General features: G+C 53.2%; 1 protein-coding gene and 1 non-coding gene across 5 annotated transcripts in view; both read left to right on the forward strand.

Moving 5' to 3' along the window:
- The first annotated feature begins 35 nt into the window (after nt 1–35).
- Nucleotides 36–13,454, forward strand: part of EXOSC6 (exosome component 6) — a 100,586-nt gene continuing 87,167 nt past the window's right edge. Inside the window, exons 1-3 of one of the 4 annotated variants that reach the window (XM_060289784.1) lie at nt 36–2,452; nt 2,530–2,659; nt 10,981–11,201. In XM_060289784.1, the coding sequence (XP_060145767.1) occupies nt 94–912 (819 nt within the window). In that variant the 5' untranslated portion in view covers nt 36–93 and the 3' untranslated portion in view covers nt 913–2,452; nt 2,530–2,659; nt 10,981–11,201. Of the gene's footprint in view, nt 2,660–10,980; nt 11,202–13,187; nt 13,412–13,454 lie in introns of those variants that run through there. The other 3 variants (XM_060289785.2, XM_060289786.2, XM_060289783.1) reach the window with 3 other exon arrangements.
- On the forward strand, nt 5,784–5,854 carry TRNAG-GCC (transfer RNA glycine (anticodon GCC)). The gene has a single exon. It is a non-coding gene; the product is annotated as a tRNA-Gly (tRNA).

Here is a 13,454-nt window from a genome sequence, read left to right on the forward strand (position 1 = left end):
AGTCCTCGCGCGAGCGCGCGGCTTTGAGCGGGCGGAAGAGCCGGCGCGAGGCCGGGCCGACGGGTGAAGGGGACTCGTGCGCCAGATGCCGCCATGCCCGGGGACAACCGCCGCATCCGCGGGCCCGAGGAGTCGCAGCCGCCGCAGTTGTACGCGACCGACGAGGACGAGGTGCCGGCCGCTCGCGACCCGACGCGGCTCCGGCCTGTGTACGCGCGCGCCGGGCTGTTGAGCCAGGCCAAGGGCTCGGCCTACCTGGAGGCGGGAGGCACCAAGGTGCTGTGCGCAGTGTCCGGCCCACGCCAGGTAGAGGGCGGTGAGCGCGGTGGCGGCCCGGCCGGAGCGGGCGGCGAGACCCCGGCCGCGCTGCGGGGCCGCCTGCTCTGCGACTTCCGCCGCGCGCCCTTCTCGGGCCGCCGGCGCCGCGCTCCCCCGGGTGGCAGCGAGGAGCGTGAGCTGGCGCTGGCGCTGCAGGAGGCGCTCGAGCCGGCCGTGCGCCTGGGCCGCTACCCGCGCGCGCAGCTCGAGGTGTCGGCGCTGCTTCTCGAGGACGGCGGCTCGGCGCTGGCCGCCGCGCTCACGGCTGCCGCGATCGCCCTGGCCGACGCGGGCATCGAGATGTACGACCTGGTGGTGGGCTGCGGCTTAAGCCGCGCGCCGGGGCCCGAGCCCACCTGGCTGCTGGACCCCACGCTGCTAGAGGAGGAACGCGCCGCCGCCGGCCTCACCGTGGCGCTTATGCCGGTGCTCAACCAGGTGGCCGGGCTGCTGGGCAGCGGGGAGGGCGGCCCGACCGAGAGCTGGGCGGAGGCCGTGCGCCTGGGTCTCGAGGGCTGCCAGCGCCTCTACCCCGTTTTGCAGCAGTGCTTAGTACGGGCCGCCCGCCGGAGGGGCGCCGCCACGCCGCCCTGAAGCAGAACCCTGAGCAAGGACGGACGCCGAGGACAGCTGCCGCTGTCCCCGAAAGGACCTGCACCGTCGGCTTGCAGACTGCGTGCGCCAAGCTGAGAACTCGGAGCACGGGAGAGGATCTAGGGAGGCGTGCTCAGAACTGATGCACTGGACAGCTGTGTTGGGATGATATTTTAAAAAAACTGTTCCGTTAAAGGAACTTTTCGAATTGAGTTGGCTTCCAGCCACGACTCAGGTGAAGAAACCTGCGAATGCAGCTTGACCCCCCCCCCCAAGTTGGAAGGGACTTCAGCTGGACTTACCTGGAAAGTGGAACCTGGAGCTAGTGTCTCGTAAGGGATGGACCCTATGCAGGCCAGCCAGTGACCCCCTCCTATATTATTGGGCTGCTTTTGAGAGAATGGACAAGGGGCCTGTGCTTTCCCACTTAATATCTGAGCTAAAACAAAAACTCTTTTATATCTGGAAAATTCTGTTGTTCTTGATACAGGATTTAAGAGAGCAAGGCTCTTCCGAGCTGGGTAGTGTGTTCTCAGACTCCTGGTGTCAAGGGCTTGGGACAGCATTATATGTGTCCTGGGTCCCTCATCTAGTCTTGGCTCCTGGGAGAGGGCACTTGAATTGCCAGGAGTGAGAGTTTCTGGATGTTGGAGATGGAGTCTGGCCATTTTGTAGGGCAGAGCTGGCCTGTCTGACCACAAGGGTAAGATCTTCCCTTTGTGGCTCCTGAGTCCTGCAGGTTTGTGCTCAGGTCTGGTTTGGAGAAAAGCGGGGCAGCTTGGTGCCCTTTCTGCCCTGGCTTGGTGTGAGCTTCTGAGCTTGTGTGTCTCGGGCCTGCTCAGCTTCTCTAGGAAGGGTTGGCCTGGGACAGCCAAAGGGCCAGAATAAGGCTTGGAGACCACACCGAGAACCGCTGATCAAGAGGAAAAAAATATAAATTTTATTTCCCCCCAGTGACATAATATATATTTCCAAAGCAGATCTGAAATACATGGTATCACATCAGCAAGAAACAAGATAGAAATGACACAAAAAGGATACCCCTATTGACACCCAGACAGGACTGAGGGCTTTGAGAGGGAGAAGAGCCGCTGGAACAGTACCTGCAGTCAGAGAGGACTGATGGTGCTGCCGGGTGGGCCCCGTTCAGCTGCCCCTTCGACGAGTGGGCCTCAGCTTTCTAAGAATGGTGAGCTGGTGCTGGGCAGTTGCAGCCTCTTCCCTTCCCTGCCAGTCCCCAGACTGTCATCTGGAAACATGACCAAAGCTAAAGCCAGCACTTGGGGGGAGGCTTCCTGGCTGGTCTGGCTGAGCCGTGCCTCCATTTCTGTTGCCCTTGCTCCAGAATGGGTTGCATGGGTGCCACTGAGAGGCCTTTGGAAAATCACTCAAGGCAAGGAAAGGAACCACTAGGGAAGGTGCCTGGAGCTGATGAGCCTGGAGGGGTTACAACCTTCTACTGGCTGTCTTCCTGGTCTGCTGCATGATTCTTCACCTGTAGGAGAAGCAGAAGCAGGACTCTAGCCCCAAGGGCTGAGAGGTGTGGAATGGCTGGGAAAGGGAGGGCCATCTGCTAACAACTCCCAGTCTCTCACCCCCACCTCCCTTTCTTGGCAGCTTTAACATCTCAGTGCTACTGTAGATTCTTCCTGAGACTTGGGAACGGACCCAGGACCACCAGACAGAAGAAGGCATTTTCTGCACCTACCCCAGTCTTTTCCTAGATGTGATACAGTCTTGGGCAGCAGTAAGTGTCCCCTGGAGCCCACAGGCCATAGCTAGGCAAGTGGAGGAGAGGAAGCTCCTCACTACTAACCCCCCAGCAGCCCCAGCCTTGCTGAGATGGCCCTAGCAACAGTAGGGGCTTGGCCCATCTCAGGGACCACCAATAGGAGAGGAGGAAATGGTAGGGCAGGGAACATTTGGGCCCTTTGAAGCTGCACAAAAGGCTGTTATCAGATCCAGGTTTGGATATTCTCAGTCCAGGAAGGTCAGTGTGCTCCAGCTTTCCTGGGGAGTATGGTACAATGCAAGACAGCCCAAAGACTCTGGGGTAGCAGGTGGGCAGGGGCAGGCTTACCAGATGGTTTTTGGGCAAGGGATCTGGGGCTATGGGGCACATCTGTGATATTCCCTGTGCAATGCTCAAAGCCCCCTCCCCACCCACCTTCCAGGAGGAGATGGTATTTCAGCCCAGAACTGGCTCAGCTGCCCAGCTGTAGCCCCTGGTCCATTTGAGCCGACCAAGCCCAAATCAGGAGGGGAGAAAAAACAGGGCAGGGCCCCATCTTCTCCTGGACATTGGCTGTGATGGAAGTCAGACACCTCCCCGCAACCACCATTGTGGTCTCCCACACAAACCCAAGTCCCTCCTTTGCTCACAGAGAGGCCACAAGGAGGGTGAGAATGGGGGGAGGCGCCAGGCCACTCACTGCCTCCTCCAGGTCTGTGTTCTGGAAGCTGTCCGCCTCTGGATGGGCCCTCTGGCCCCTGGGCTCCTGCTGGGGATCAGTGGTTCTGCATGAGGAGCCTTTACTTCCAGAGCCCCTGTTCTGTTCACAGTCCTCTGTCCCTGCACAGGGAGAGTCACTGGTCAGTGGCTAGATTTGAAGGCCCCAGCTAACCCCAAAGATGCCACTTGATGCCCAGCACTGATCTAGGGAATCTAGGGCTCGAGAGGACAAGATGGGGATGGGCTGGGACACTGCTCTGGCTCCAGACAGCTGCTGAGTGGGTGGGGGTCATAGAACAATCTAGAAGCCAAAAAGGTCCTCAAGCCACAGAGACACTCAGAGGGAGTAGGGGGAAGTGAACTCCAGGGAGGGTGAGGAGGAGCCCTGCACCCAGGGAAAGCTGGAGGCAGGACCCCCTGGTACCTTCAGGAGTGGGAAAACCTGGAGCCTGCTAAGGGTGTGGCCTGGGCCCACACCTGGGGGGACCTGACCTGAAAGCTGGTCCCTCTGCTGGTCCATGCGCTCCACACTGTCCAACAGGCGGTCCACCTGGGCTTTGATCTGGCTCAGCTCTCCCTTGATGGAGTGCAGCTCCTCAGTCTGGACTGCTGGGAGAGGGGCCAGCGTTGGTATCAATCAGGTTCAGGAGGCAGAGGGCAGTGCTGCGAGGACTCCTGAACCCACCCTCACTGCTAAGGGCCTCCCAGTTCTCCCCTAGCCCTGCAGCTGAGGGCTGTGCTCCCTCACTCACGCTTTATCTTGGGGGTCAGCTGACTGTTCCTGGGAGCCTTGTGGGGACTGAAGTTGCTCTTGACCCCCATGCCCATATGGGTCCTCCGGATCTTGATAGGCACACGGTTGATTGGTGGAGGGATCCTCTGGTATTCATACACCCTATGGACAGGATGGAGAGGGAGTCAGGCCAACTAGCCCCACCTGCTTGCCCAGAGGACTGAGGGGGCAGGACCCACCTACCTGTAGGGGAAATCTTCCCTGTATAGCTTGTAATCCAGGTCATAGTTGCTGTTGAAATAGAGATAAATGAGGAAAGGGTCATTGTCCAGGGCCAGAATCCTTGCCTCGACTCCAGTTTAATTTGGAGAAACTGATGTATGCAGCTTTTCCTTAGAATCCCAGGATTCTTCACCATAAGAGCCCCTAGGGACTTGACCAAGGTCACTTTGGGAGACCACAGCAAACCAGCTTCCCCATAGCTGGCCTCTGTTAGGGGCACGTTCCGGGTGCCTCCAGGTGGCAGGAGGGGGCGATTGCCCACAGGCTTCTGGCCAACCAGGTCTGGGCTGTCCACAGGCTCCTCTGCCTGACCCAGGCACTGCTGATCTTATTCTGGTTCTTAGTCTGGCAAAGGATGAAAGGGAAGAATTAAGTCAGGGCTCAAAGCCACGGAGAGAGCCTTTAATCCTTGCATGGGAATCGCCAGGATGCAGGGCTCAGCGCTGGCAGGGCCAGACAGTGGGGGTTAAGGGCCGTGCCCAGGCCACCTTCCCCTCGCTCCAGGCCCTGGGAGAGAGGCTGAGTCTGGAAGGTCCCAGGCTGTCACTGCCTGGCCTCACGCCTGCTCTCATGCACCATGCACCTCCAGGGAACTGGTGCCTAGGAGGGAAGGGAAGATGGGTGCAGAGGGACAGCTGGGTCTGGCTTGGGCAGGAATATCCTGTGGGGATACAGCTGCAGGCAGTTCGGGTGCAGCCTGAGGCTTCAGTTAAGGCAAGTGAGGAGCTGAGGGGGAGGAGAGGGGCTGCAAGCTGGGGGCAGTAAAGTTTCTGAAATAACTTTCTGGGACTGTGTGCCCACACCACCAGCTCAGGCCCAGCTGATGAGGGGCAAGGCCTATGGAAGCCACTGGAGCGGAATAGGGAACATTAGGGGGCCCCTTCCCCTTCATGCCGTGAGGTCCCCAAGCCTGTGGATGAGATTTCCGGCCACCCCCGTCCCCGCTTTCTGGCCTCAGGAAGTCCGGTGGGCGGCCCAGGAACCACTGGGATGTTGATTCCGGTGGTGGGAGGCCCATCCTTGGAGAAAGGAAAGCGAGCCAGTGGAGCGCGGGAGGGCAGGTACCCATCCCTTCGGCGCTCTGGGGTTGGGGTCGGGGTCCGGGGCATGGTGCAGGAAACAGGCAGCCCCCTGAGGGTTGGCAACAACCAAGCTGGGACAGCTGGGGGCCAGGACAGAGCTCAAGGTTACGAGTCTCAGCTGAGTACGAGTCTCAGCTGAGCATGACCACTCCGGGAAAATTCTCGCTTGTCTGGCCCACCTTGGGTTGGCCATGGGGGCCCCCTCTCCCTGACTGGGTTGAAACCTCAGCAGAGATCAGACAGCTGGAGAGGAGGGGAGGGCGATGGGGAGGGACCAGTAGCCGACAACCTGAGCTACCTCGATGAACCCTATTCTACAACAGCATTGGTGATTCAGTGGTAGAATTCTTGCCTGCCACGTGGGAGGCCAGGGTTCAATTCCCAGCCAATGCAAGAAGCACACTTTTCTTTAAACACCTCTTCCTCACTTTTTTTCCTAAAATGACTTTTTAGAGTACCTAAAAATTAATGGTAAAGGAATGGTAATTCACTGACTGCTGAGCACAGACTCGGGAGCTACCGGAGTTGAGACAAAGGCAGGATGAGTTTGCGGGTTAGAGGTTAGGCGGTATTCACTGCTCCAGCTTGCTGTAGGTAGAGGGTCCCTCCCGGTCTGGGGTCATCCCTGCTCTGCCCCTGCCCCCAGTCATCAGCCAGGGCTGAGGCCTGTGCCCTGGGTGTGTGACCTTGATTCTCTCTTCCTAAGGGGCAGTGGCCTGGTCACACAGGGTCTGCAGTCACATCTGTCCCCTGGTCTGGGCTAATGATTACAGTGCAAGCTGGGACTTCCCACAGTAAGAGAAATAAAATGCACCATCAGTATGACTCTGTGGGCAGAGGTCAAGCCACCTCCCTCAGTGTCGTCAGGGGCCAAGTGGGGGGAGGTGGGGGGGGAGGGGACCTGGGGCAATCCTTCCACCACAAACCTTTCCCTCCAGGTTGACAAATGCCATTTTGAGACCCAAGACACAAGGCCTGGACTTGACCAGTTCTCATAGAGGAGTCATCCAACAACTCAGGGGCCACCAGAACCCCATCCCGAACCACCCCTCTTTGGGTGACTATCCAAAGGGGCCAGAGCCACAGCAACAGCCTGCTGCTGCTCCAGACATGCTGCCCTAGTCCCCAGAGAAGGGTTTCATTCTCCCCACTGGAGTCCCCTAGGGACACATGGGTCTTAAGGAAGCCACCCCTGCCCCAGGCCTTGAATGCCAGGCACCCCTCCGAATGGAATCTGAGCTCCTGCAGGACAGCTGGCATCACTCCCCATTGCTTCCCTGTTCTCCCACCTGCACCTACAGGACTGGGTCCGAGCCTGCTAGGCAAGGGGGTGGGGCGACATGAAATCTGGAGAAGGCAACTGGAACTGAAGAACTGAGAAAGGGTTAACGCAGCCTCAAAGCGGCCATGTGAAAAAGCACAGCAGAGAACTATGGGAAGAAACCACTTACCTCCCATCAGATGGATATTTACCAAACCATATCAACTCCCAGATGAGAGTCTTGCGCAGAAGACTCGAGGCAAACCAACACACCGCATATGCAATTCAGCATCACTGAGGAAACGCAAGCTTAAAAAACTACGAGTACACATCTACTCATCAGCCCAAAACAACACAGTGAAAAAGCAGTCCATGCCGGCAAAGATGATGTAGACCTGGCTGCCGCAGGCAGGGAGAGATTTGGCCTAATGACTCTTGAGGTCAGCCTGGAGGTACAGAGGCTTCTCAGAGTAGCCCCTACCCATTCCTGCCATCGCACTTCTGAGGAGATGAGACCCAAAAGAAACCAGAACCGGACTTCCCTGGTGTTGCAGTGGTTAAGAATCCGCTTGCCAATGCAGTGGACACAGGTTCGAGCCCTGGTCCAGGAAGATCCCACATGCTGTGGAAGCAACTAAGCCCGTGAGCCACAACTACTGAGCTCATGTGCCACAACTACTGAAGCCTGCTCGCCTAGAGCCCATGGTCTGCAACAAGACAAGCCACTGCAGTGAGAAGCCCGCACACTGCAATGAGGAGCAGCCCCGGCTCGCCGCAACTAGAGAAAGCCTGCACGCAGCAACGAAGACGCAACAGAGCCAAAAATAAGTAAATAAATAAGAAAAGTAAATTAAGTATAAAAAAAATTATAAAAAACCCCCACAAACAAACAAAAACCCAAAAGAAATCAGAACCTTCGGCAGCAGGCTGTTTACACAGTGCTGTACCTAACAGCAACCACCTGACGCACTGCCTCCCTGCCTCCCCCACTGGCAAGACAGAAACCACTCATATGCCCACAGACAGGCCAGGAGCTGATCACAGACATCACAGGCTACCAGCTGAGGGGACTAAGGGGCCACCGGTTCACACACACTGGTTACGCCTGTGAAAATGGCACGTTGGCTGGCAGAAGTTGGTGAGCTCCTTTCTAAACATGTTTAAAGGTTTCTTTAAAATTCCTTGAAGCTTTCCAAGTTAGAAGGAAGATTTCATCCAGAAGGGTTCCCATTGTCTACTTCCCAAACATGTATACCCAGAAAAAGGCCCCGAGCACCCCACAGGTGAGGCTCCCTTTGGAGGACTCACACCCCCGGGTCCAGGCGAGAGGAGAGGGCATCACCAGCAGGAGGGTGGCTGGGTTGTGTCAGCTAGAAGGGGCCTTGGAATGAGCTGGGTTGACCCCCCTCCACCCCACCCCCCCCCACCCCCAGTTTACAGACAAAACCTGTGGCCAAGGGAGACCGGACCTCCTCTGGTACCACAGAGAGTAAGACGAGCAGCCTGGCCGGCTGGGCGGGCAGCACACTGAGCAAGCCTTCTGGGGTTCTCATTCTGTCTCAGGGGAGCCCAGAGCTCCAAACAAGCTGGTGATCAGACTCCCTCCCCGGTAGGCAACCCCAGGCAGACTCACCAGGAGATGGCTCTGCCCCATGGCCTCTTCTGGCCTGGCCGGGAAGGGCCGGGCTTGGGCTCCCGAGTCATGTCTCAATCTGAAAAGAGAGCCAAAGAGTGGGACAGAGCAGGAGAGAGAGAGGGAGGGGTGCAGGAAAATGGGGCCAAGTGCACATAGGCCCCGCTTGCCTCCTGGCTGGCCCTTCCCTGCTCCTCCGCTCTGAGGCGGTGGGCAGTGCCCCCTGAGAGGCAGTGCAGTGGAGCGCCCATCCCCAGTCAGTGGGCAGCCCGACCTGGCCTCCAGACCCTGGGCCCACGTATTCAGAGCTGGGCTCCAGCTCCAGAGGGCTCATCTCCATCCTCAGGGGACCATGGTTCTGAGACAAACAGTCCCTTTGGCTAACTTCAAAACGAAAAACCCCCGAGGCTGGGGAGGCTGCTCTACTGTTTCCCCCAAATTACCACGGGAATCAACCCCATCGCCCAGGCCTTGGAAGTTGGGGATGGTACCGTCAAAGGGCAGGAGAGGGGATGTCTATGATCCTCTGAGGAGACACCCGTCCCTGGTTGGGTTAATTCTTGAGTGTTCTCCTGCTGCCTGTCTGCCCGCCCACAGGCCTGCCTGCTGCCAGGCCCACGCCCCACAGCTGCCTCTGGTCTAAGCTCCTGGGCTGGCTGCGTCTGAAACAGCCAGGGTGGCTCTGAGAAACAAAGCAAGCAGCCTGCCTGGTCTGGGGTGGGGACACCCCGCTGCCCTCTCTCTTGGTGGCAGGGGAGTCAAGAGTCAGCTGAACCCGATTTAGAGGAGGACTGAGAAGTCAAGCAAGGCAGCTGTCTGTGCACCAGTCACGGGCAGACTGTCTCCTTTCTGGGCTCCTTCAGTGTTCACCACTTGAGCACATAGCTCTATGCTCGTGGGAGACAGAGGAGAATCTGCTTCTTGCCGTATTCCCGCAGCTCACTTGGGGCCTGGCCACTTAATAGGTGCTCAGTTGCTATCTGCTGAATAAATGAATGGAACTCCATTAAATAAATTCCAGCTTTTGCCTCTGGGTTTGGATCAGACCCCAGAGTTTCACCTGTGACCTCGAGGCCCCTCCCTGAGCCACCCCCGCTTTCTTCCTGAATCTATGATCATCATCCGTGGCCCACTTTTAACTGCCAAGACAGCAACAAATGCGAGCCTTCTTTTCCTGTTCACAAGACTTCCTGCAACACAATCACCAAGAGCAGTTATCCAGCATCTGCTTACTCATGGTGAGGAACAAGGAGACCAGCAACGATGTCCCTGAGGCATTGACAATCCAGATCAAGTGTTCATTTGGGAGGAAGCTGGCAATTCTGTACCCGCACCCTCAGCCCTTCTCTTCCATTCATGATCCTGCCTTATCCAATTATCCACTCAAGAACACATTAAACAGATATACATGCACCAAGAAAACAGCTGTACTTCCATGTTGTCTGGCTTTCTATGTCTGTTTCTTTGACTTTTGTATTTGCAATGTCCGGAGAGGACAGAAAAACAGACCCATGTCCACTGTGTAGGGCAACAGTGCATGAGCACTATGAAAATATATAAAGAAAATCTCATTTAAAACGGACTTGGGAAGCTCTGAAGAGGGAACTCGCACACATGTACCATTCATTGCAGTCTGTATAACCAGCAGGAAGAGGGAAGATAAGAATTATTTTGACGGAGGAGGACATTAATCACATGGGGATTTTATCTTCTGCCTTTTTTTTTTTTTTTTTAATATTTATTTAGGACTTCCCTGGTGGCGCAGTGGTTAAGAATCCACCTGCCAATGCAGGGGACACAGGCTTGAGCCCTGGTCCAGGAAGATCCCACATGCCGCAGAACAACTAAGCCCGTGCACCACAACTACTGAGCCTGCACTCTAGAGCCCGTGAGACACAACCACTGAGCCTGCATGCCACAACTACTCAAGCCCGTGTGCCTAGAACCCGTGCTCTGCAACAAGAGAAGCCACCACGATGAGAAGCCCACACACCAATGAAGAGTAGCCCCTGCTCACCGCAACTAGAAAAAGCCCGTGTGCAGCAACAAAGACCCAAAGCAGCCAAAAATAAAATTAAAAATAAATAACTTTAAATATATATATTTATTTGGCTGCACCAGGTCTTAGTTGTGGCACACAGGATCTTCATTGCCTCATGTGGCATGCAGGATCTAGTTCCCTGACCAGGGATCGAACCCGGGCCCCCTGCATTGGGAGCATGGAGTCTTAACCACCAGGGAAGTCCAGCTTGTGGGATCTTAGGGATTAAACCCAGGCCCTCAGCAGTGAAAGCACGGAGTCCTAACCACTGCCAGCGAATTCCCTCTCCTGCTTTAAAAAAAAAAAGGAAATTTCCTCCCTGCCCCAGCAACAGCTCTCTTACCACCACTTGCAGCCAATGAGAAACTGCCACAGCCTTGAATGCTTGTTCTTTTCCAATGAGGTTTTGTTCAAAACAGCTCTCCCCAATTTCCCCCTAAAACTTAATAAAAGCAAGTGCCTCTCCTTTGTTCTCCAGGCTTGCCTATGATACATCATAACATACTTGTCCCAAATTGCAATTCTCTGTTATTTCTGAGTAAGCCTATTTTGCCAGTAAAATAACTGGATGTTTTATTTTAAAGGTTGACATTACATGGTGTCAGAAGTGGGATCCAGAGATGCCCTCTAATGACCTGGAGGCTGGTGAGCAAGCAGGTGTTGGTACCCATGAAGTTCATTGAGCTCACTGCTTTCTTGTCAACCCTGGAGTTTGAAGCTAAGTTTTTTCCTGAATCCAAGCTCTGCTCTCTTTGCATTTTGAACTCTCCAGCTTTACTGGAATCTGTTTTCATGAAGCTTTCTGGTAAGTCACCCTTCCTGTTCAAAGTGGGGAAAACATGGGATTCCTAGTATTTTTTGTTTGTTTTTTAAAAAATCTATTTTATTTATTTATTGGCTGCATTGGGTCTTCGTTGCTGTGCATGGGCTTTCTCTAGTTGCAGCAAGCGGGTGCTACTCTTCGTTGTGGTTCACGGGCTTCTCATTGAGATGGCTTCTCTTGTTGCAGAGCACGGGCTCTAGGTGCGCGGGCTTCAGTAGTTGCAGCATGCGGGCTCAGTAGTTGTGGCTCATGGGCTTAGTTGCTCTGCGGCATGTGGGATCTTCCTGGACCAGGGCTCGATCCAGTGTCCCTTGCATTGGCAGGTGGATTCTTAACCACTGCGCCACCAGGGAAGCCCCAGTGCTTATTGTAACTTCTTGTTTTTCAAATTGTGATCACAGACCATTGGTGAATTTGATTAACGTTTAATTAAATAGAACATATACATATTGTCTGTACCTACATAGATAAATTAATAATATATATCTTCAATTTTATCTATAATTTATAGATAAATTTATTATAGATTTGTTTATTATCTATATATAAATAGAAGAGAATAGTTTCATAAAATGCAAAATAGAGTGCATGCATGACATACACTGAAAATAGGAAATACAGTTTATTTAACTTTTATTTCAGTTACTTATATGTTTTTATATACGTAAGTATATGCTGGGCCATAATATTTCTTACTGTGGAATGATCCAACACATTTGAAAGCAACTGCTCTTATACCACAGTAAATGGAGCAACAAAAGGGTCTTACAGCCAGCTGAAAAGGCCAATACAAGAACAACCACCCTTTCTGCCCTGGACACACTCAGTGATAACTTCTCAGTGCCAGGCCATAATCACTAGTTGATAGGCTCATACTTTGTTGCCTTGTCTTTTCAAATTTACAGCCAAGTAGCAATCCTTATTTAAAAGAACATACCCCATTTCTCTTTTTCTATTCTATTTTTTAATTGAAGTATAGTTGATATACACATCCCGCATTTCTTTTTTTTTACTTCAAGTATAGTTGATTTACAATATTGTGTTAGTTTCAGGTGTACAGCAAAGTGGTTCTTTTTTTATATATATACGTATTCTTTTTTGTTTTTTTCCCCATTATATGTTATTACAAGATATTGAATATAGTTTCTTGTGCTATACAGTAAATCCTTGTTGTTTCTCTATTTCATATATGGTAGTGTGTATCTGCTAATTCCATGCTCCTAACTTATCCCTTCCCCCTTCCCCTTTGGTAAACATAAGTTTGTTTTCTATGTTTGTGAGTCTGTTTCTCTTTCGTAAATAAGTTCATTTGTGTCATATTTTATTTTTTATTTTTATTTTTTTTGCGGTACGCGGGCCTCTCACTGTTGTGGCCTCTCCCGTTGCGGAGCACAGGCTCCGGACGCGCAGGCTCAGCAGCCATGGCTCATGGGCCCAGCGGCTCCGCGGCACGCGGGATCCTCCCAGACCGGGGCACGAACTCGCGTCCCCTGCATCGGCAGGCGGACTCTCAACCACTGCACCACCAGGGAAGCCCCAGCAAAGTAATCTTAAAAAGGGCTTAAATGAGGGAATTCTGTGGCAGTCCAGTGGTTAGGACTCTGTGCTTTCACTGCCAATGGCCCGGGTTCAATCCCTGGTTGGGGAACTAAGATCCCAGAAGCTGCATGGCCAAAAAAAAAAAAGCAGCACTATTCTTGCTGTATTTTTGTAAATAATCAAGCCAAATTTACTACAAACAAATTAGTTTTACTATGATTATCTTTGCTAAAAAGGGTAATAATTATTGAGAGAGAAATTGTGTTTGCAACTTTGTAGATATTAGATTCTTGTCCTGTTAATGATAAAGTTTCAAGGTTTTTTTATACAGCTGTAAGCTGAACTAAACTCTTCTAGTTTCCTCAAATATCTGACTATAAACCTCCAAACTGTTTCCAATTTTCTCCCACCCTTCTGATTTGAAATCAGTAAGAACAAAGACTGCCCTTAAATGTCCTTGGAAGGGACTATACCAGGTCCTCCTCATTACCCAGATGGCAGCCAAACTTGAGACTCAAGCCTTGGGTGTACATCTCACAGTTAAAGAAGGCTGTAACTGACATCCAGTCCGATATAATCAAGCACTGGAGACCTCTGGATCAAATTTCACCAGGAATTGAAGCAGACAGCAACTGAAGGAGACAGCTTTCCCAAGATGACCAGAACAGGACTGTATACTCTTTCCTGCTGTTACTT

Source organism: Globicephala melas, chromosome 19, assembly GCF_963455315.2.
Source record: "Globicephala melas chromosome 19, mGloMel1.2, whole genome shotgun sequence".
In the NCBI taxonomy this organism is placed as follows: domain Eukaryota; kingdom Metazoa; phylum Chordata; class Mammalia; order Artiodactyla; family Delphinidae; genus Globicephala; species Globicephala melas.